General features: G+C 44.7%; 1 protein-coding gene across 2 annotated transcripts in view; it reads left to right on the forward strand.

Annotated features, from left to right (window-relative positions):
• The window catches only part of EPB41L4A (erythrocyte membrane protein band 4.1 like 4A), a 223892-nt gene that overhangs the window by 131186 nt on the left and 69461 nt on the right, over positions 1 to 23245 (forward strand). For both annotated transcript variants that reach the window (XM_083151665.1, XM_083151666.1), the window contains 2 exons: positions 3533 to 3621; positions 5264 to 5327. In XM_083151665.1, coding sequence (XP_083007791.1) covers positions 3533 to 3621; positions 5264 to 5327 — 153 coding nt within the window. The remainder of the gene's footprint in view (positions 1 to 3532; positions 3622 to 5263; positions 5328 to 23245) is intronic.

A 23245-nucleotide genomic window follows, 5' to 3' on the forward strand; every position in this document is an offset into this window, starting at 1 on the left:
AGCTGCAGCCCGATTGTGGGAGCGTATGCAATATGCGATCCTATGGAGGATCTCAGGAGCGCACATCGCATCGCACGCTGCTATTGCAGCATGTATGGCCACCTTTAGGCACATAACCCAGCCCATTATTTAAAAAAGTGTCTAAATTAATATAAAAAAAATCTACAATTATTAAAAAATGTGTTATAAACATGTATAATAAAAGACTCACTGTTCTTTTGCTGTTTAACTCTTGTGCAGTCCCTCCTCTTCTATCTGCATAGGCAGGATGCTGAGGACGCCATTACACCCCTCTCGTGACTGAGGGGAAAAGGAGGGGAGAGAAGGAGGAGATGGAACTAGAGGAGAGGAAGGGGAGGCGGCGCTGCTGCCTGTCCGTCATTTAATTGACAGCTGACAGGCGCATGGGAGCAGTGGGTAGGGGGTGGGTCCGGATATGACATGTCATCCAGGCATTCACAGACAGCACTACATGCCTCAGCGCAAGTATCTGTGAGGAAGAGGGGGCAGGTCGCAGGAGGAGGACAGTGTGTGCGTGGTGCAGGGAGCTGCTCAGCCTCTCCATACTGCCGCCCGCTGTCAGACAGGCGCTGCGGGCGGCGTGCAGGAGGCAGTGACAGTGAAGGCTGAGGCAGCTTTAGCAAAGCAGGGAGGGAGACAGCGCCTTTTCAGCATGGCGCCTCCCTGCTTTGCAGGAGCTGCTGAGTGGGTAGCGCCGGCCCTGCGTCCGACCTCCCTGATCCAGTCCGATGCGCACGGGACCGCGCATCGGATCAGATATCACACACCTGCTATTTTGGTCCGATTTCACCCGATTATTGGCACAAAGTGCCGAAATCGGATGAAATCGTCCCAAAATCGCATAGTGTATGGGGGCCTTTACACTTGATCTTGTTTTTAGCATGCTGGCTATCTGTGTGAACTGTTAATTGACACTAATGTGTCCTTAATGACTGTTCCACAGCAGATCCGGTAAATGGAACCGTTGCCTTCAGCTGTAGACATAAAGGTTTCGCTAATGTAAATGTTTCCTTTTCAGTTCTCTAATCTGAGGGATTTTTGTTATATTACCAGTATTATTTCTTGTTAAATAAATCCGACTTTCTACAGACGCTGCGTCTTGGTGAAAGCATAATCTCCAGGCATTCATAATGTACTGCAAATGTATTTTATTCTTTAATGAACAGGATATGAATAATACTATATACTATTTACATTTACTTTGCAGAGTAAATGATCTGAGAAAAGCTTTTATGATTTAATTTCTTTAAGGAATTTATTATTACATTTATACTTTAGATGATATTGTTTAAAACCAGGCAAAATAGGTAAAAAGTTCTCCAACATTAATGCGATTTTAATAGTACTCATATGGGATCTACAGTATTATTCAGGATACTTCCCATAACATGGGTCACCAAGTTTAGTATTGAGATGTATAGTCGCTGCCTATCGAGCAAGTAAACGCTGCCCGATGAACGCACTCCCGCTGGGGGAATCCTCACACTAGTGTGTGATCAGATGTGAACACTTACACATCCGCATGGAGAAAAAGTCATTCCATGGTCACACACACCATCAAATGATTTTCCAAGCCTTCACTCTTAAAAGTGAGTCTATACTTTTCAGATGGCATTGGGGACGGGTGCTGACATCACGTGAAACACTCATGTGGAGCTTATTCATGTCGACCATGTCTATGTCGTCCATAAGCTTGTGTCGATCTTTTGTCAGTGTTGATGTGTCGACATTGACCATCTCAAGGTGTCAACGAAGTCAATGATTGTCTACCATTTATACCGTAACCATCCCTATACACTGCCTCAGATGAAACCTGTAGTGCAGGAGAAACTTCGCTTCATTAGCAGTTTCAGGCTCTAGAGCAGTCTTGTGGGGAATCTTGCACGTCTGTAGACGGGGTGACACAGGAATGGAATAGTTCTATATTTAATTTTAGAAAACTTGAGCCGGATGACCGTACACCTGTCTGCGGATATATCATTGAACATATGTATGAGCTATACAAGTTGTACACATTTGAATTGCATATAAATTCTTAAGGTGTGTTAACACGGTCATGCTATTCGATCCCGATGCGATCAAATTGCATGGTAAGCAGAGGACACGCCAGCAATTTTAACTATATAGTAGAGATCTGTACCGTATATTAAATGCAGCCCTGTCTATCTGGCTTCGATTTGTGCTGTACGAGAGTGCGCATCGGGATCGCATTGGGAGCGCAAGGTTAAAAGACCTGTACGATCTGATTGCGATCCTGTTGCGATTTTGAATATATAATCAAAATTGTATGCTGCATTGTTCCGTGTGTACACACCATTACTAGTAAGCCCGCTTGAAGCAAATGCTTCGAAAGCTAGTCGATGTAGTTTTACTCACTGCCAACAGATGACAGTGTTTCAGAGCCGCACGAACGCTAGACCTATATATATAGATGATGTCTGAAGAAGCGTAACAGGGCTGTGATGAGGTGTTCTTACCTAAGCAACATTCAGTCAGGACATGCTCATGGAACCTCAACCACCGACTACAGGGTAAATTTACTAAGATGGAAATTCTATTGAAGATGGGATGTTGCCCATACCAACCAATCCAATTCTACTTATTTATTTAGCTTCTTCTATAAGTTAATAGATAGAATATGATTGGTTGCTATTGGCAACATCCCATCTTCAATAGAACTCCGATTGGGTGTGGATCAGTTGGTCACCAGCAAGTTGTTAGACAGTTTTTGGTCGACACCGTTAGGTCGACATGCATTTAGGTCGACATGTGTCTAGGTCAACATGCAGGAAGGTCGACATGATTCTAGGTCAACAGGGTCACTAAGTCGACATGGGTTAGGTCGACAGTCAAAAGGTCAAACTGGGGGTTTTCACTGTTTTGACCCAAATGTTGACATAGTCGACATGGGCACAGGTTAAAGTGCACCGCGTCCGCTCGCCATGCTTCAGGCACGGTGCCTCGCTATGCTCAGCCCACTATTTTATTCTCCCATGGATGTAGGGCATGAAATACCACCTGTCGGCACATGTCGGCTCAAAAAACTGTGAAAAACCCCATGTCAACAGTTTGACTGTCGACCTAATGACCCTGTCGATCTATTGACCCTGTTGACCTAGACTCATGTCGACCTTCCTGCATGTCAACCTAGACACATGTCGACCTAATAGTGTCAACCTAATGACTGTCGAAAAACTTGCTGGTGACCCAATGACCGTATCCCCTCCGATCTTAGTAAATTTACCCCAATGATGTAAGTCTAAACATTCCAGTATACTAGCGTATCATTTACACCTAGTATAGGCTGGTGAAAGTGGGCCCTTTTGGTAATAGCTAGTATCAGACTCATAGTATGGATGGGGTCTCGCCTGATTTCTCTGTGTATGCAGTGCAAAAACATATGCCCAATATCCACCCAACTGCATCAGGTCCTTTTGTGTTGCTGACATCTTTTTGCTTTTTTTAATGAACAGTCATTGAATTACAGTAACCAGTGTATTCTTTCTTCCAGGGAGAAAACAACTCTGAATATTTTTTAGGCCTAACCCCTGTTGGACTGGTTGTATATAAGAACAAAAAACATGTGGGGAAATATTTCTGGTAAGGCTTTAGTAATAAGAGGTTGCATGATAATTTTTATGATTTATTGTAGTGTACGGGATGTGGCACTTATATACAATTACAGCGGCCATGTTTGGTGTGTACTTATAATCAGCATGTCAGTTTATTGATAACCGGTTACTGCATTTTGATTGGCTGCATTCTCATGGATACTGGTTCAGTCTTCAGAATGACTCCCTGCTCTGAGTGTAGGCAGCAGGTACATATTAACTGCATGCAATTTACAAATGCATTTAGAGCTCCCAGCTTTGCAAGCACATTACTCGCGTCATTGAGTGCACACAACTGTAATTTGTGTACATGGCTTAATTGAGCAACTAGAGGTATGCATTACATATCTGCACTATTTGTCTCCCTATTTATACTATGTGCCTTGAACATTTTACATGAAGAATGGAATGCAGATATTTGCACAGGGAGATAGCAGCAAAAGTTATGTAAGTTGCTGCTGGCAGTGCCTGTTGCTGCACCCGCTCCAAGAATTCTAGACACAATCCAGCAATGTACCTCAGGAGCTGCTGCTTGCCAACAATTCAATTAAACACGTGTATTCGCAAAGCATCTATTTAAGGCCCTTATTCAGATCGGTGCGGATATTCCCGCATTCTTACGGAGCGGTCCGCACGCCACGGTGTTTTGCCGCATGCGGCCATCGTCCGTAGAAACGCCCACGTGTCCTCCGCATTCGGACGGACTCACTCTTTAAGAACAGGGCGTGTTTACGGACGACATACAAACCATGCGTGTGTGGGGGAAACACTCAGATTCTGCACGGTATTACAGAGTATTACAGAGTATGCTCGGAAATACCGCATCCGACCGTGAGCCAAGCGGTGCTACCGCACGTAAGCGGAGTATTTACGCCAAACAACCCACTATTATATATCTTCTGTATTGCTAGTATTAATATTCAGTCATGTCCATTGTTAGCAGTTTTAAAGTGTGTGACAAGTACAGCATATGTGGGGGATTAGTACGGTTTCCTTGAAGCAGCAATGGTTTCAATTAAAGCACTGACAAGCGTCCTATTAGTGAGTAATGAGTAAAGGAGTCGATTCTATTGGGTTCAGGTGTTAATGCTTGTAGTCATTAGGCGTACGTTCGCCTACCGCATGAACGAGTGGTGTCCGCAAAGCAATAGTACACTTGTGGACACCGCACATTTCTTCCCTTTTTGATCGCGTGCATTCGGAGTGGTATCCGAATGTACGCCCCCCAACATAAGTGTACTCCCCCGTGTCCGCCCATGTTTCCGCCCCGTTTTGCCCACTTTGAAACTACGCCCATGTGTCATTCCGCATGACGCCCATAATACGCCCATATTTCCCGACTGATTGCGGGGAACAGTTTTGGACGGGATTTGGCCGAACAGGTACGGAGTCAAGGCGTGGCACATGCGCGTTGCGTTCTCCACGCATGCACAGACGCCGTAAAGACGCGATCCGAAAGTATGCGGTAAAGTCCGCGTCAATCAGAATAAGGGCCTAAATGATTGAGGTCAAAGTACAGAACATGTCTTGGAGCCAGAACCAAATAATGTCATTTTATTTGATTTTACATGTATTATTATTGTTGTTCTTATTTCCATAACCGCTTATTATCAAATTTGATATTTTTATAGGCCTAGAATTACAAAGATACATTTTAAGGAGACACAGTTTGAACTAAGAGTACTTGGGAAAGATGTAAGTAAGATTAATTATTATTATTATTATTATTATTATTATTACTATAATAAGATGTACATATTGTGTGACTAAACTTTGTCAGGATGTATGTATATATGAAAGGGAAGTCCAAATTATTATCATAATTGGGGCAAATGTATACAGTCTCCGAGTGCCGCTTTATTTTGCCTGCATATTATCAGGGGGATACATCTCCTCTTCTTGAGGGCACCGGAGCGGGACAAAAAGCTTAAAAAACAAGCCCTGAGTGACTGGTCTGCCTCCCTGAGATATATATATATATATATATATATATATATATATATATAGAGGGATATACAGCAGGCGGCACTCTCGGTTTTCGTGGTAAAGCAAAATATCCTTTATTGGTCCGACATGTTTCGGGCGTCTGCCCGTCCTCAGGGATCCCTGAGGACGGGCAGACGCCCGAAACATGTCGGACCAATAAAGGATATTTTGCTTTACCACGAAAACCGAGAGTGCCGCCTGCTGTATATCCCTCTATATACCCAATGCTGAAAAGCACATTTGGAAGGCACCGGGTACAGAACAAAGCATTCGACAGTGGAGTGCCGGGCATCAACAATCTATATATATATATATATATATTCTCCAATTGTGTTATGGCGCCTACATTATAAATACTGTACAATGTCCATAATTTTGTTGATCCAATATTTAGTGAAGCAGACCTGAAAGTTTCATCCAATATTCTTTTATTATAACAATTAACCATTAAAATCAATTAAGAACAATACGTCTTTTACGGTACAAAGCGGACCGGAAGCGGTCACTCAATAAACATGGCAGCTAGTTGAACAGCATTTCCGGCTCAGCATGGAACGCAAGCTGGAAGTCAGCGGCGCCGACGCTGACAGAATAATGAAGTCCTCCAGCGGCATCTCTAACTACGATCAGGACAAAGTTTAACACAATCGGCTTTCAGCACCTTACTCCTTGGCTTTCCAGGAACACAACAAACTATAAGTTTAAGCACATATTAGTCCGATTGGTATTATTTAATATCTATAATTCTGTGTTAAACACGTCATTGTGGGTACCCCTGGAGGATTATGGGTAGCCCCAGGTTTATATCTTCCATAGATGTTTAATCCTCACTCTTTTTAAAGATATCTTAACATTTCCTGTTATAACTAACTAATGGGATTATATTGATTCCCAATCCTATTACTTAATTTACTTGCAAAGCATTTATAAAACCTAATAGGATGTGGACCAATAAGAATGAGGAGGAAGTGAGGTCATCCCTACACAACCTATAAATAGAGATCAGGTCTAAGTCCTTCATTCAGCTAGCCTTACCTGTAAGAGAAAGGAGTCACACTGAGGGCGGTATTCAATGAGCCTGATTCGCCATGTTTTTATGGCGAATTTGTGCTGTTTGGCGAATTTTTGACTAAAACGGTGAATCACCCTATTCAATGACCACATGGCGAATACATTTGAAGGTTGTTTTCCCCATGATTCACCGAGTAGCAATCGCTATCTTTTTATGGAGAAGTGGAATGTGAACTTTTAAAATAAAGTGTTTTGTTTTTTACATTTGGTGTCAAAAAATCAGGAATTTTATTCTAAAGAGGGGCATGCTATTTTTATTCATGTGCTGTAAGCACATGAATATATATTTAATTTAAAAAAAATATATATATATATATTTTTTTTTTTACACAGCAGCCAGCAGGGGGCGCCGGAGCCGAGCCGCTCATTACATATTCATATATTCACTGCACCCGATCGTTACGATCGGGTATAGTGAATATAGGTCCCCTGCTGGCACCCCCGGGGGGCAGCCTGTGCTGCCTGGCACCCGGGGAGCCCACCTAACACCCACAAACGTTCTGGGCTAGGCAGAGAGACTTCCATCTCTCTGCCTGGCACCGTCCTCAGGCTCCCTGCGGCATACGCCGCAGGAGCTCATATTCGCCAGTCAGGGGCAGCGAGCCCCTGACACGTTGAATACCGGAGCCCGCCGGCTCCGGAACGTGGCGAATGTGCAGCGAATCCTAAAAAGGATTCGCTGCACCTCGCAGGTATTCTCATTGAATACCGCCCTGAGAGGTAATTAACAATACCTTACTGTTTACCTGGGGGACTATAGTTTTAATTGTACCTTAAAAGACTTGTATTGTTCTTAATTGATTTTAATGGTTAAATGTTATAATTTTAGATCCTTTATCAGTACTATTTTCACTGGATGCACAATTATTCAGCTTTCTATCCGGTATGTGCCAACAATGATATCCTTTCTTTCTCCCTTTTTCACATTTGCATACTTCACTTTTTTTATATTTATAAAAAATTACACTCCATTTTAGGTCTGACAAGATAGCCTTAACAGGGAAGGAACATTGGAGTAGTTTATAAACTCCCATGGTATGTTCCCATTCATCCACTTTCTCACATTTTTTTTTATATTTTTCATTTAGTGTAACAAAATTAAATCAATAATATTATATAAATATCTTGTAGGTGTTTCTCTTGTTAGCCGCTACCAATATACTACTATACTGAATCGGCTCCCTTAAAATTATGGGAAACTAGGTATGTATCTCATAGATGCAAATAATTGGTGGATTTTTATTAAAAAATATAATTTTTATTAATGATTCTCACAAATATTTACTTTACACATTTTTTGTTCAAAATTGTAGGTACTGTATAATCTCTCATCTTATTAAATGAGCAAGAAAGTACGGTAGTTTTCTCTTAAAGACATATTACATCTCTTTGAGATTGAGGCTTTTTTCCTCTCAAAACTTGGAGAAACCAGTTCTTAAAGGTATACTCACCTTATCGTCACAATTATCATTATATAACAACTCCGGGTGTTTCTTTTCAATATTTCTTCAGCACCACTAATAATTTTTCAGGATTTTTTAGTATTCTCTCACCACCACCTTCTTCTATCTTTCCTCTCTTTCTTAAGGTACCCATAGACGGTCCGTTCCCGGACCGTCCGTTTTGTACTATGCGATGCGCGCTCCCGCGCATCACATAGTACGGTACAAAAAGTATGTGCTGCACATACTTTTTGTACTAGCTAAACATCGTATCGGATCGCATTGCATGCACTAGGCATGCACTAGGCATGCGATCCCATACGATGCATGCTAATTAAAACCCAAACGGATCCGTTCAACGGACCGTGTATGGGCACCTTATTCTGCTTATATGGGCATCTATACTCTAATAAAGGTCCATAGTGAAGCACAATATATAAAAAGAAAAAAAATTTATTTTTATGCATATTAAAAATAAATGTCTGTATTTATAGATTTAGAAGTCTGTTCCCCTGATGAAGTTGTTGCAGACGAAACGCTTTGGAATGTGTATAACGTTTCTGTTTTACCTGTGACAACATGTTAAAGATCGTAATAAAAGAATATTGAATGAAACTTTCTGGTCTGCTTCACTAAATATTGGATCAACAAAATTATGGACATTGTATTTATAATTTAGGCACCATATCACTATTGGATAATTTATTACTGTTGTTGTTTGTTCCCTGAACCCTCTGGGGATACTGTGATAAGGCAGCCTGCCATATTATGGTGCGTACTTATACTAGTAGAGCGCGAGTTGGAATGCTGGGTATTGTGTATATATATATGTGTATATATGTGTGTGTGTGTGTGTGTGTGTGTGTGTGTGTATATATATATATATATATATAAATTAGCAGAAGTTGGCACTCCTATGCTCGTGGTTATACAATGCACCTGGGTAAGGTATACCATGCTGGGTCTGCAACATATAGCATACAGGTGGGCGGTACTCTGGTCATACAATACAAAAGATTTGGGATTCCAGGCTTCTAAGGCGCAAGGATCAAAGGTGAGGCTATCAAACTGCGATGTCTCTCTTGGATTTATCGCTCTCTTCAATATTCACACTCGATGAGATATGGAAAAAGAAGAACCACAATGGAGAGAAAGCCGGTACTCTGGTGACTTTCAATAACGGAGACAGAAGCATACAGGTGGGCGGCACTCTGGTGGCTTTCAATAACGGAGACAGAAGCATACAGGTGGGCGGCACTCTGGTGGCTTTCAATAACGGAGACAGAAGCATACAGGTGGGCGGCACTCTGGTGGCTTTCAATAACTGAGACAGAAGCATACAGGTGGTCGGCACTCTGGTGGCTTTCAATAACTGAGACAGAAGCATACAGGTGGTCGGCACTCTGGTGGCTTTCAATAACTGAGACAGAAGCATACAGGTGGGCGGCACTCTGGTGGCTTTCAATAACGGAGACAGAAACTTGTCGTCATCAACGTATTGAGACTTTTATTTATCTTGCTCCGGGATTTGCACATGCGCATATTCGCAGGTCTAATCCGCACCTGAAGGTGTAATGTTTACCCACAATTTTATACTTTGGGGTGCAGGAGGACAGTTTTGAATTTTTGATGCCAGAGCAACTTTTAGAAGGTTTGGATATCAGCCGAGAGCACTTGGCCAGGATTTCTTTGTTTATTGATGGTGCACGTAGAACTCTCTGCAATTTGCTGTCATTGAACCAAAAAGATTAACAAAGGTGAACAAGCAAAATGAACATCCTGAGTGACTATATTATTGTTCACTGATTTTCCCAAATCATTATTTTATTCTTTTTACAGTTAGACCTTTCTTTGATGTTGTTTAACATTCCCCGCCTGACCTAGCTACGTATAGCACACACTCCAATAATACATCTTTGAAATATCTCTGCTGTCAGTGACCTGAGCTGAAGGCTGTTTGCTTGGGGATTAGACTGAATTCCCCGGCTTTGTAAAAATGAACACAGATCTGACTGGCTGGCACATACTAAGATCAGCAAATAGCACAGTAGGAATGAGGTATGCTGCAAAGAATTAGGGAGGACATCCTACTTGGCAAGATACTTCATTCCTGTAAAACAGAATGTCTCATTCTATTCATAATTCAGTGTTGTACATGCTATGTTAATGGAGGTAACAAGGAGAATCATGTATGTGTACAATCTCCAGTGTAAAGCCCCATACACACTCGCCGATATTGGCCGATATGGGCAGGCATCGGCAAGTGCATACATACTTGCCGATGCCTGCTCCGAGGTGAGCAACAGCGGGGGAAGCGACAGCCTTGCTACAGCTGCAGCATGGCAGTCGTTGACGATGGCCTCCCTCGTCTGGACATACTTGTACGAGAAAGGGGGTTATTAACGATGCGTGGGAGTTCGCATCGTTAATGGCAGGGAGCATACACACAATGGAGGTCATTCTAATTCATACGCTCCCCTACGCGTTTGCACAAGGGAGCGATGTTTAGCTACTGCGCATGCACCTAAACATTTATATGCATGTGCAGCCTCTTTGTGTGAATAGGTGCGGCGAATCATTTGTCGACTCGTTCGCATGTAGCAGTGCGAGCAGGGGGCGTGGGGCAGCGGGCACAGGGCATGTTTCATGGGCATTCCCATGAAAATTTTAGGCATTCCCATTTAAATTGCACCATGATGTGAGTGTCGGGGGAGGGCAGCTGACGTCACCAGATGTCAGCTGCCCGCCCTGTTTCCATATCAGAGTGCCGCAAACCTATGTCACCAGAGAGTGACTTAGATTTGCAAGCGCATAAGAAATGATTCGATAGTCTGTGACCATCCAATGATTTCTGCCCCACAAAATATTTATGCAAAACATCCATTCGCAACGAGATTCGCGGTGCAAGTGTATGTGGGGGCGGACGGCATTTGGTTGGCTTGCAAAGCTGCAAAATCTTTGTGAGTCAATCAGAGTGAGGGATGATATTGCCTAGTTATAACCAATAAAGATTAAAATATACATTGTAGCATAACATTTTTATAATGATTAAAAATTGAATAATTAAATAATAAGTTTTAATAATCCTGACTTGTAAATTCCTACACCCATGGCCACACTGTCCCTGTATGAAGAACTCACATGGAGAATTGTTCATGTTGTGTCTATGATATGGTGTTTAGCAGGGCTATTTTTCAGCAGGCTCCAGCAGGAACTGAGGCCCATATTCTAGTTCACTCTTTCTGACAAAATATTTCTTATATGGACAAAACCATGTGCACTGCAGGTGAGGCAGGTGTAAAACCCCACCCAAATTTATCTCTGCACAAGTAACACCTGCCTCACCTGCAGTGCACATGGTTTTGTCCATCTAAGAAATATTTTGTCAGAAAGAGTGAACTAGAATATAGAAACATAGAATTTGACGGCAGATAAGAACCACTTGGCCCATCTAGTCTGCCCCTTTTTTAAACATGTTACCTCAAACCATATTTGATCCTTATTTTTTTTGTAAGGATATCAATATGCTTATCCCAAGCATGTTTAAATTGTACTCCTGTAAGGGCCTCAGTTCCTGTTGGAGCCTGCTGAAAAATAGCCCTGGTGTTTAGTATTCAGTGAAAACAATACGTTCTTATAAATTGTAGGTGGGCTGGGATTGTTGGTAATTATGTCCTATAGATAGACCCTTTTGATGAGCTTAATAAAATGAGAAAAAAAAAATAGAACCTAATACAGTGCAGAACTAGTGGCTGCTGACTAAAATCTAACTCTAGCTGTATCTGGTTCCTGCGATCAGAGATTTGGGGCAGTGCTATGCAATTACGTTTTACCAAACCCACAGTATCTTAAATTGCACAGACGAAGTTTCCTTTATGATAGTAAATGATAGTACCATAGCAGTCCCAACACTAAAGACAAAATATATCCATATCAGATAACAAAATTCGGTACTTATGTAGTAACTGGGCTGCCGATTTTGAAATCGGGTCCATCGCATCGCATCGCACCCGACCATATCGCATGCGATGCGATGCGATGGACCCGATTTTTCCATAGGATTCAATGTTAAAATGGACTGAGTCCATTTTAACATGGAATTCAATGGGAAAAAGGGGTCCTTTTCATACCCCTACTATCCAAGTGGGCATGGAGTTGGATATAAACCTGTGGCGAGCGTAGCGAGGCGAGCGTAGCGAGGCGAGCGTAGCGAGCCCCGCGAGGGGACGCAGAATACCGTCCCCTCGCGGGGCTCGCTTCGCTCGCCACGCTTCGGGCTCGGTGGCTCGCTACGCTCGCCACAGGTTTATATCCAACTCCATGCCCACTTGGATAGTAGGGGTATGAAAAGGACCCCTTTTTCCCATTGAATTCCATGTTAAAATGGACTCAGTCCATTTTAACATTGAATCCTATGGAAAAATCGGGTCATCGCATCGCATCGCATCGCATCGCATCGCATCGCATCGCATCTGATTGTATGCCTTAACTTAAGGCATACAATCAAAAAATCGGCAGCCCAGATACTACATAAGTACCCAAAATTCTCATGAAATTACATAGAAATCTACTAATTATTGCTAATTACCCTTGCTACTTTTTTCCTGGCTACCTCTGCATATGTTTCTTAGCACCTGACCTTAGTTGAGGTACAGTGCCATGATGGTTATTCAGCGCCAGTCTCTTCTGTCCCTTCTATTAATAATCTCACAGCCTGGAATTTGAAGACTGTTAATTTTTATTTTTTAGTCACAGATTCACCTTCACAGAGCCCTAACCCCCCACCCCCTTACAATTTTTTTTTCTCCAGTAAAACATCATAGTAAATAATAAAGAAATAATACATTGTGAGAACTGGAATGTCACCATTTAAATCCACCTCCACTATGCAAACTATATACTGAATATATGGAACAATTATATTTTCAAATTTCTTTAATAGCATATTATGGAAATGTATTGTACAGATGTAGCCACGCTCATCGTTGCCAATTGCCACGTGTGACTCCCTTGGCGATTGGCATAATCTCAACCATGCGTGTGCATCTAATTTGCTCCTGCTGGCTTATAGAAACGCATTCAGAGGTGGAATTACAGCATGGTGTTTCCGTACCACACGTGCAAATTTTTCAGTGGCGCTCTGGCAACGATGTTCATGGCTACATCTGTATGTGGATTTGCTAGGTAAGATTTCATTACTGCATTTACTGAGCAAAATATCATTGTAGCAAGTAAATTTTCCTTGTAAAACACACAAAAATTTTCATCGTAAAATTTATGTATGGCTGGTGACACCCAGAGGTGGCTACCGTTAGCCAAGATGCTTTAACCCCTTCCCGACATTTGACGTACATTTACGTCATGGCCGGGATGTACTTCCCGACACATGGCATAAATGTACGTCATGGCTTTAAACTGTCACCGCGTCTATAGACGCGGTGACAGTTTAAACATGTCTGCTGTCCCTGACAGCAGACATGTCCCTGCATGCCCAGGGGGGGCTGCGATGCCGCCCCCCCCGTCGGCGATCGCTGTGATTGGCTGTTCAGTGTGAACAGCCATTCACAGCGTTTTCCTGTGTACCGGCGAATAACGTTCGCCGGTGACACAGGGATCGGTGGTGATTGGTGCTGTAAAGTACAGCACCAATCACCACGGGGTGTAAGGGTGACACTGGTGTCACCCCACCTCACCCCACCCGCCCCCAAAGGCCGTGATTGGTTAGTCGGACCGACGAACCAATCACAGCCATGGAGGGTGATTTAAACTAACGGTGACTGCACTGCAGACGCCATTCCGGTCTGGAATTGCGTGCAGTGCGGTCACCGTGCCTATCTGCCGCGATATACTGACCTGATCCTTGCAAATACTTACCTGATCACTGCTTGTAGCGTTCCTGGATCTTGTTACTTCTTGTGACTTCCTGTGTTGTGCTGTGCTGTGTTGTGCTGCTGCAGTGTGATAGATTTATAGATAGAGAGATAGAGAGAGAGATAGAGAGAGATAGAGAGAGCTAGTGACAGAGAGTGCTATATTTTGTGCTGCTGCAGTGTGATAGTTATAGATAGAGAGATAGAGAGAGATAGAGAGAGATAGAGAGATAGTGACAGATTGTGCTATATATTTTTTATATATATACAGCTGTACTGCGTGTGCAACTGACTGCTGCTCCCCCCCTTTTGTGCTGATCAGTATAAATTAACTGATCAGCAACTTTTTGGGGGCGCAGGTTTTTTTTTTTATATATATACCTGTCAGAGATAGAGAGAGATAGTGATAGAAAGTGCTATATTTTGTGTCTGCTGCCCCCCTTTTGTGCACCCCCAGCAACTTTTTGGGGGTGCAGGGGTTATTTTTTATATATATATAACTGTCAGTGCTGCTGCTGCAGTGTCATAGAGTGATAGATAGAGAGAGATAGAGAGAGATAGTGACAGAGAGTGATAGAGAGTGCTATATTTTGTGTCTGCTGCCCCCCCCTTTTGTGCTGATCACTATATCTGAGGTGATCAGCAACTTTTTGGGGGTGCAGAGGTTTTTTTTTTTATATATACCTGTCAGTTGCTGCCAGTTGCACTGTCAGTTGCACCAAAGGTTGTGCACCTGCTGCCCCTCACTGGTAATCAGTGTCGCATCACTGATCACCTTTTTTTTTTTTGTGGGTGCTGTGGGGTCTTTATTTAATTTTTTTTTTTTTTTTGATCAAATTCCTGTTGCCTTTGAGCGCTGTTCAGTGACGGACGTTACTGACCAACATCTGTGCTCAATTTTTGGCGCAGGACCTTTTTTTTTTTTTTTTTTTCTGCACTACATACACACTACACACTACATACTACATTGAAATAAAGTTTGTACCCCCCCCTACACTATACACGTGTTGAAACATTTCACTACCAGAAACATAAAAATGGCATCCCAAATGTCATCCCAAATGTCATCCCAGTCATCCAGAAGAATGTATTCAGCGGAGGAGGCATATGCCATGCTTGCCTCTGACTCTGACACAGCCAGTGAGGCAAGCGGGGAATTTGAAGGATTAATCTTAAGCTCCTCTTCCTCCTCTAGTGATGAGGGACCCCCTCAAAGACGCCCCCATAGAGCAGCTGAGACCCCCCCCCCCCAATAATTGATCTCGTATGGACCCCACCACCAGACAATTTTGAGCCCCAGGTTCCTGAGTTTTTGGCCATCCCAGGAATCCAATTTGATTCCACAGGTCTCAGAGAAATTGACTTTTTCAAATTATTTTTCTCTGATGATTTTATAAATTTAATGGTGGACCAAACTAAATTATATGCCCAGCAGTTTATTGCTCAAAACCCCACGTCATCATTTGCTAGGTGGACCCCTGTAGATGCAGTAGAGATGATGACATTTTGGGGTCTGGTGTTTCATATGGGCATAGTAAAAAAGCCAGAAATTAGGCAATATTGGAGTACAGATGTTCTGTACAGCACCCCACTTTACCGTATGGCCATGACCCGGACTCGTTTTGAGTTAATCCTTAAATTTTTGCATTACAACGATAATGCACAGTGCCCACCCAGAGATGATCCCACCTTTGACCGGCTATTCAAAGTCAGGCCGGTCATTGATCATTTCAGTGCCAAATTTGAAGAGATGTACATCCCAGATAAATTCATTTGCATAGACGAGTCCCTTATACATTTTAAAGGAAGGGTTAAATTCCGCCAGTACCTTTCCAGTAAGAGGGCAAGGTATGGCATAAAAATGTATAAGCTGTGTGAAAGCACCTCAGGGTACACTCACAGGTTTAGGGTATATGAAGGGAAGGATTCAAGAATTGAACCGCCAGAATGCCCCCCCTCCCTCGTAGGTGTTAGTGGAAAAATTGTCTGGGATTTAGTGCACCCCTTCCTGGATAAAGGTTATCACCTCTATGTGGATAACTTTTACACTAGCATCCCCCTGTTTAAGGCCCTTGGTTCAAGAGGTACAGCAGCTTGCGGTACTGTGCGCAAGAACCAAAGAGGCCTCCCAAAAACGCACATTGCCCAAGTAATGAGAAGGGGTCAGGGTTCGCAAATACTCGCTATAGTGAGTATTTTACCCACTTTGGAGCACCAGGGACTCATTTTTTATGAATGGCTGGGTCCCCTGGGACCCGCTCCGCCCATTTCGGACTGCATGCCGTGTTAATATGTGTGACAAGGGCGGAGGGATCTGTTTCCCCCTCAGTTGTGATGTGACCGTGAAGAAGACACAGCGTGACTTACGGCCACTTCACACATCTGCTGGGTGCGAAAATGAAAGGGTCCCTGTCACCGCAGAGTCATAGGCAGCAGTGCACGGAAGCCGCGTAAGCTGGCTCCTGCACTGTGCCTCAACAACAGACGGCTGGAGCCAACACCAGAAGCTGCTGCTCAGCAGGGGAACAGAGCTGTGGCTGGTGTGAGGACGGAGCCCGAGGAACCGAAACCAGCATTGGGGGCCAGAACCAGGGAGGTGTGACAGTGAGGACAGGGCAGGAAGTAGAGGTAAGAGGGGTGCGTGGTCCATTTAGCAGGCCGCTTGGCTGTGTCATGTAAGGGGATTTATTGCTAGCAGGACTCGGGCTGCAGTCTTCCCTCCTCCTCTCCTACCTCGCGGTACTGCTCTCTTGTGTGTCACTGTCACCTCCAGGCTCTGAGTGCTGGCTGTTATTGGCCCAATTGTCCCCTCCTCCCCTCACTGCACGGCTGCAGCTCACCAATTAACTCTTAAGAGGCAGAGCTGCCTGTAGGAGAGGAGCCTATAGACTCTGCTGGGAATTCACTCACCCTATCCCTCCTGTTCCTGCTGCCATTCTAGAAACAATGGACAGGGGCAGAATCCTTATTGGTGCAGCACAGGTGTCCCTATTCCGACATTATGCCCTTCGCTAATATTTGTGTATCTTGCTTTATGTGAGTGGGCAAATTGCCAATTGATACACCCCCCCCCCCCCCCCCCCCCCAACCAACAATAGCCACAGTTTTGGGGTGCCCAAATCTATGTTTGCTTACCAAAAAAAAAAAATAGACTCAGGCTGGCCATTGGCTCAGGGTATATGCCATATGGAGGAGAGGAGGAGGCTTCTGTATGTGCCATGCTGGGGAAGGGGAGAGGAGGCTTTATTCCATTGGGACCCAGAAAAGGTCAAGTAGGACCCCGATTTTTTTAAGTGTGGGGTCCCAGGGACCCATAATTTTGGGGGGTTTTCGCGATCACTGGGGGTGAAAGCAGGGGAATATGCACCGAAAATATGTTGTTGGTCAAATATAAGGACAAGAGGGATGTCCTTATACTGACAACAATTCACGGAGACAGTACCACCTCCGTCCCTGTACGAGGTACCAGTACCCACACCTCAAAACCTAATTGTATCCTGGATTACAATAGGTACATGGGCGGAGTGGATCTTTCAGATCAGGTACTGAAGTCATACAGTGCCCTGCGGAAAACAAAAATCTGGTACAAGAAGCTGGCCGTGTATATCATCCAGATGGCACTGTATAACGCTTACGTGCTATTCCGTTCTACCAGCCAGAGGGGGACATTTATGCACTTTCAAGAGGAAGTCATAAAGGGCCTAATATTTGGGAACCAGCAGGCAGAGGGCCCCAGTACTTCTAGTACTGGCCCCCGTATTGTACCAGGGCAGCATTTTCCTGATGAAATCCCCTCCACTGGAAAAAAGGGCAGGACACAAAAAAGGTGCAAAGTTTGCTATAAAAAGGGAATAAGAAAGCAAACTATTTTCCAGTGTGACACTTGCCCCGACAAACCCGGCCTATGTATAAAGGAGTGTTTTAAAAGATACCACACATCTATGTATTATTAGGTTCATAATTTCACCGTGCTTCGGGGGTCTTGCTAATGCCACATAGCACCCACCATTCATTCCACCAGAATCTGAGCCGCAAAATCCAAAAATCACTCCTTCCCTTCTGAGTCCTGCCATGCACCCAACTGGTATTTTTTGGTCACATGTGAGGCATTGCCGTACTCGGGAGAAATTGGGGCACAGATTTTGGGGTGCTTTTTCTCCTTCATACCTTCTGAAAATGAAAAATTTTGAGCCAGAACTGCATTTTTGTGTAAAAAATTTTAATTTTTCATTTTCACTGCCCAGTTGTATCAAAATTGGTGAAACCCCTGGGGGTTTGAAATGTACACTATACCCCTAGATGAATTCCCTGAGGGGTGTAGTTTGCAAAATGGGGTCACTTGTGGGGGGGTTCCACTGTATTGGTGCTTTGGGGGTCTTGCTAATGCGACATAGCACCCACCAACATTCCACCAGAATCTGTGCTGCAAAATCCAAAAATCACTCCTTCCCTTCTGAGTCCTGCCATGCACCCAAATGGTATTTTTTGGTCACATGTGAGGCATTGCCGTACTCGGGAGAAATTGGGGCACAGATTTTGGGGTGCTTTGTCTCCTTCATTCCTTGTGAAAATGAAAAATTTTGAGCCAGAACTGCATTTTTGTGTAAAAAATGTAATTTTTCATTTGCACAGCCCAGTTGTATCAAAATTGGTGAAACCCCTGGGGGTTTGAAATGTACACTATACCCCTAGATGAATTCCCTGAGGGGTGTAGTTGGCAAAATGGGGTCACTTGTGGGGGGGTTCCACTGTATTGGTGCTTGGGGGGTCTTGCTAATGCGACATAGCACCCACCAACATTCCACCAGAATCTGAGCTGCAAAATCCAAAAATCACTCCTTCCCTTCTGAGTCCTGCCATGCACCCAAATGGTATTATTTGGTCACATGTGAGGCATTGCCGTACTCGGGAGAAATTGGGGCACAGATTTTGGGGTGCTTTTTCTCCTTCATACCTTCTGAAAATGAAAAATTTTGAGCCAGAACTGCATTTTTGTGTAAAAAATGTAATTTTTCATTTGCACAGCCCAGTTGTATCAAAATTGGTGAAACCCCTGGGGGTTTGAAATGTACACTATACCCCTAGATGAATTTCCTGAGGGGTGTAGTTTGCAAAATGGGGTCACTTGTGGGGGGGTTCCACTGTATTGGTGCTTGGGGGGTCTTGCTAATGCGACATAGCACCCACCAACATTCCACCAGAATCTGAGCTGCAAAATCCAAAAATCACTCCTTCCCTTCTGAGTCCTGCCATGCACCCAAATGGTATTATTTGGTCACATGTGAGGCATTGCCGTACTCGGGAGAAATTGGGGCACAGATTTTGGGGTGCTTTTTCTCCTTCATACCTTCTGAAAATGAAAAATTTTGAGCCAGAACTGCATTTTTGTGTAAAAAATTTAATTTTTCATTTTCACTGCCCAGTTGTACCACAATTGGTGAAACCCCTGGGGGTTTGAAATGTACACTATACCCCCAGATGAATTCCCTGAGGGGTGTAGTTTGCAAAATGGGGTCACTTGTGGGGGGGTTCCTAAATTTTAGCATCTTATGGTGCCTAGAAACCTACATGGTGCCTAAAAAATAATCTCATAAAAAGAAGGCTCCAAAATCAAGTAGGTGCTCCTTCTATTATGAAGCCTGTGGTTTGGTCAACGTGCACACTAGGGCCACATATAGGATATTTATGAAAACAAAAGAATTGGGGGAATCAATTTTTAGTCACATTTCTCTAGTAAAATCTACTGTGTTCCTTAGAAAAATGGGTACTCTTTACTTAGAAGGGCGCCCACGATTTTGATCGTGGGGATCGTTAGTAAAAAATCTCGGGCATCTCGGGGATTGAATGCACTAAAAAATCGGGTGCGATCAACCGACGAGATGCCCGAGATTTCCCATAGGGAACAATGTTAAATGTCTCAATTGACCCAATTTTCCTGTTCAATGCCTCAATTGACCCGATTTTTCCATAGGAAACAATGTTAAATGGGCCACAGAGGCCAAATAGGCACCCTGAAGTGTATAATGGCCACCCGAATTGTTAACGCCACCCCACGATCAACGTCAACCCGATGCGTGGCGAGCGCAGCGAGCCCGCGAGGGTCGGCGGTACGCGTCCTACGACCTTTTCATACCCCCACTATCCACGTCGGCATGGAGTTGAGAATAGAAAGTGTGGCGAGCGCAGCGAGCCACCGAGCCCGAAGCGTGGCGAGCGCAGCGAGCCCCGCGAGGGTACGCGGACAGCTGTGAAGCCCGCGAGGGGACGCGGATACCTGTGAAGGTATCCGCGTCCCCTCGCGGGGCTCGCTGCGCTCGCCACGCTTCAGGCTCGGTGGCTCGCTGCGCTCGCCACACTTTCTATTCTCAACTCCACGCCGACGTGGATAGTGGGGGTATGAAAAGGTCGTAGGACGCGTACCGCCGCCCCTCGCGGGCTCGCTGCGCTCGCCACGCTTCGGGTTGACGTTGATCGTGGGGTGGCGTTAACAATTCGGGTGGCCATTATTCACTTCAGGGTGCCTATTTGGCCTCTGTGGGCCATTTAACATTGTTTCCTATGGAACAATTGGGTCAATTGAGGCATTGAACAGGAAAATCGGGTCAATTGAGACATTTAACATTGTTCCCTATGGGAAATCTCGGGCATCTCGTCGGTTGATCGCACCCGATTTTTTAGTGCATTCAATCCCCGAGATGCCCGAGATGGGCGCCCTTCTAAGTAAAGAGTACCGAAAAATGTATTAAAATTGCAAATCTGCAAAAAAAATGAAATTTTTAAATTTCACCTACACTTTGTTTTAATTCCTGTGAAACACCTAAAGGGTTAACAAACTTCCAAAATGCTGTTTTGAATACTGTGAGGGGTGCAGTTTTTGAAATGGCATCATTTATGGGGGTGTCTCACATACAAGTCCCTCAAAGTCACATCAGAACTGAACTGGTCCCTAAAAAAATCAGTGTTTGAAACTTTCTTGAAAATTTGAGAATTTGCTATTCATATTGTAAGCCTCCTAGTGTCCAAAAAAATTAAAAGGAAGTTGAAATAATGATGGAAACATAAAGTAGACATGAGGGGCGAAATGTAATAGGGTGTGATTTTTTAGACATGTGCGATTTTTGGTCAAAAACGGCCGAAATCGCACATTTTCCGAAAATCGCACATTTAATAGGTTGAAAATCGCGGTAAAAAATCGCACTTTTTACCGCGAAATCGCACTTTTAGAAGTGCGATTTTTAGTCACATTTCAATTCGCATCCAGATGTTTTCCCATTATAAAGTATACAACTCGCAAATGTAATAGGGTGCGATTTTTGGTCAATGTTACCAAAAATCGCAAAAAAAATAGACCAGGTTCTGACAGGCGAATTTGACAGAACCATGCACAGATCATTGAGATCTGTGCATGGTTCTGTTAATAAAAATGTGTAAAAGTGTTTTTATAAAAAAAAAAACGGCGTGGGGTCCCCCCTCCTAAGCATAACCAGCCCCGGGCTCATTGAGCCGGACCTGGTTCCAAAAATACGGGGGGACAAAAAGCATAGGGGTCCCCCGTATTTCTGAAACCAGCCCCGGACTCTTGGACCGGTCCTGGTTCCAAAAATACGGGGGACAAAAAATCTGGGGGTCCCCCGTATTTTGAAACCAGCACCGGGCTCCAACAGCCCGCGGTGTCATGCCACAGCCGGGGGACACTTTTTATACAAGGTCCCCCGGCCAAAACATGAGCACCGTGGCTGGTCAGCCTTGGACGGGGTACCTGGAGGAGTGGGGACCCCCCCAATAAAGGGGTCCCCCCCCCCCAGGCTTCACCCGTCCAGGGCTGAAGCCCGGGGCTGTCACCGGCGTCCGTGGCCAGTGGACGCCGGCCTGATAGGGTTAAATCCATCATACATATCATTACATTGCTTTTTACCGGCGAACTACAAGTGCCAGCAGACCTCCCCCGCATGCTGGGACTTGGAGAACCACAAGTCCCAGCATGCAGGGCATTAATGGGCCCGCTGGGACTTGTAGTCCACCTGTAAAAAGAATGTTTATAAAAAACACACACACAGAGAAGTACAAGTTTATTACACACACACACCTCAATTTTACACCAGCATACTTACCATTCCTGGATCCAGCGCTGGTCTGGCTGCTTCACAGCCGGCTCCCCCCGCACTGACAGGCAGCGGGGAGAACCGGCTTTCTCCGTTGCCTGTCACCGGCTTTCTCCGTAGCTTCTGTAGCTCTGTCCGAGTGCTACAGAGGCTGAGAGCGTGATTGGCTGAGCTACAGTATGCGTCTCCATGGAGACACATAGCTCAGTCCTGATTGGCTGAGCTATGCGTCTCCATGGAGACGCATACTGTAGCTCAGCCAATCGCGCTCTCAGCCTCTGTAGCACTCGGACAGAGCTACAGAAGCTACGGAGAAAGCCGGTGACAGGCAACGGAGAAAGCCGGTTCTCCCCGCTGCCTGTCAGTGCGGGGGGAGCCGGCTGTGAAGCAGCCAGACCAGCGCTGGATCCAGGAATGGTAAGTATGCTGGTGTAAAATTGAGGTGTGTGTGTGTAATAAACTTGTACTTCTCTGTGTGTGTGTTTTTTATAAACATTCTTTTTACAGGTGGACTACAAGTCCCAGCGGGCCCATTAATGCCCTGCATGCTGGGACTTGTGGTTCTCCAAGTCCCAGCATGCGGGGGAGGTCTGCTGGCACTTGTAGTTCGCCGGTAAAAAGCAATGTAATGATATGTATGATGGATTTAACCCTATCAGGCCGGCGTCCACTGGCCACGGACGCCGGTGACAGCCCCGGGCTTCAGCCCTGGACGGGTGAAGCCTGGGGGGGGGACCCCTTTATTGGGGGGGTCCCCACTCCTCCAGGTACCCCGTCCAAGGCTGACCAGCCACGGTGCTCATGTTTTGGCCGGGGGACCTTGTATAAAAAGTGTCCCCCGGCTGTGGCATGACACCGCGGGCTGTTGGAGCCCGGTGCTGGTTTCAAAATACGGGGGACCCCCAGATTTTTTGTCCCCCGTATTTTTGGAACCAGGACCGGTCCAAGAGTCCGGGGCTGGTTTCAGAAATACGGGGGACCCCTATGCTTTTTGTCCCCCCGTATTTTTGGAACCAGGTCCGGCTCAATGAGCCCGGGGCTGGTTATGCTTAGGAGGGGGGACCCCACGCCGTTTTTTTTTTTACTTTTTTTTTTTTGCACAAAAGCGCATTTATAAAAATGCGCACATTTTCATGACTGAA

Source organism: Crinia signifera, chromosome 1 (genome assembly GCF_055691185.1).
Source record: "Crinia signifera chromosome 1, ASM5569118v1, whole genome shotgun sequence".
Taxonomy (NCBI): Eukaryota; Metazoa; Chordata; class Amphibia; order Anura; family Myobatrachidae; genus Crinia; species Crinia signifera.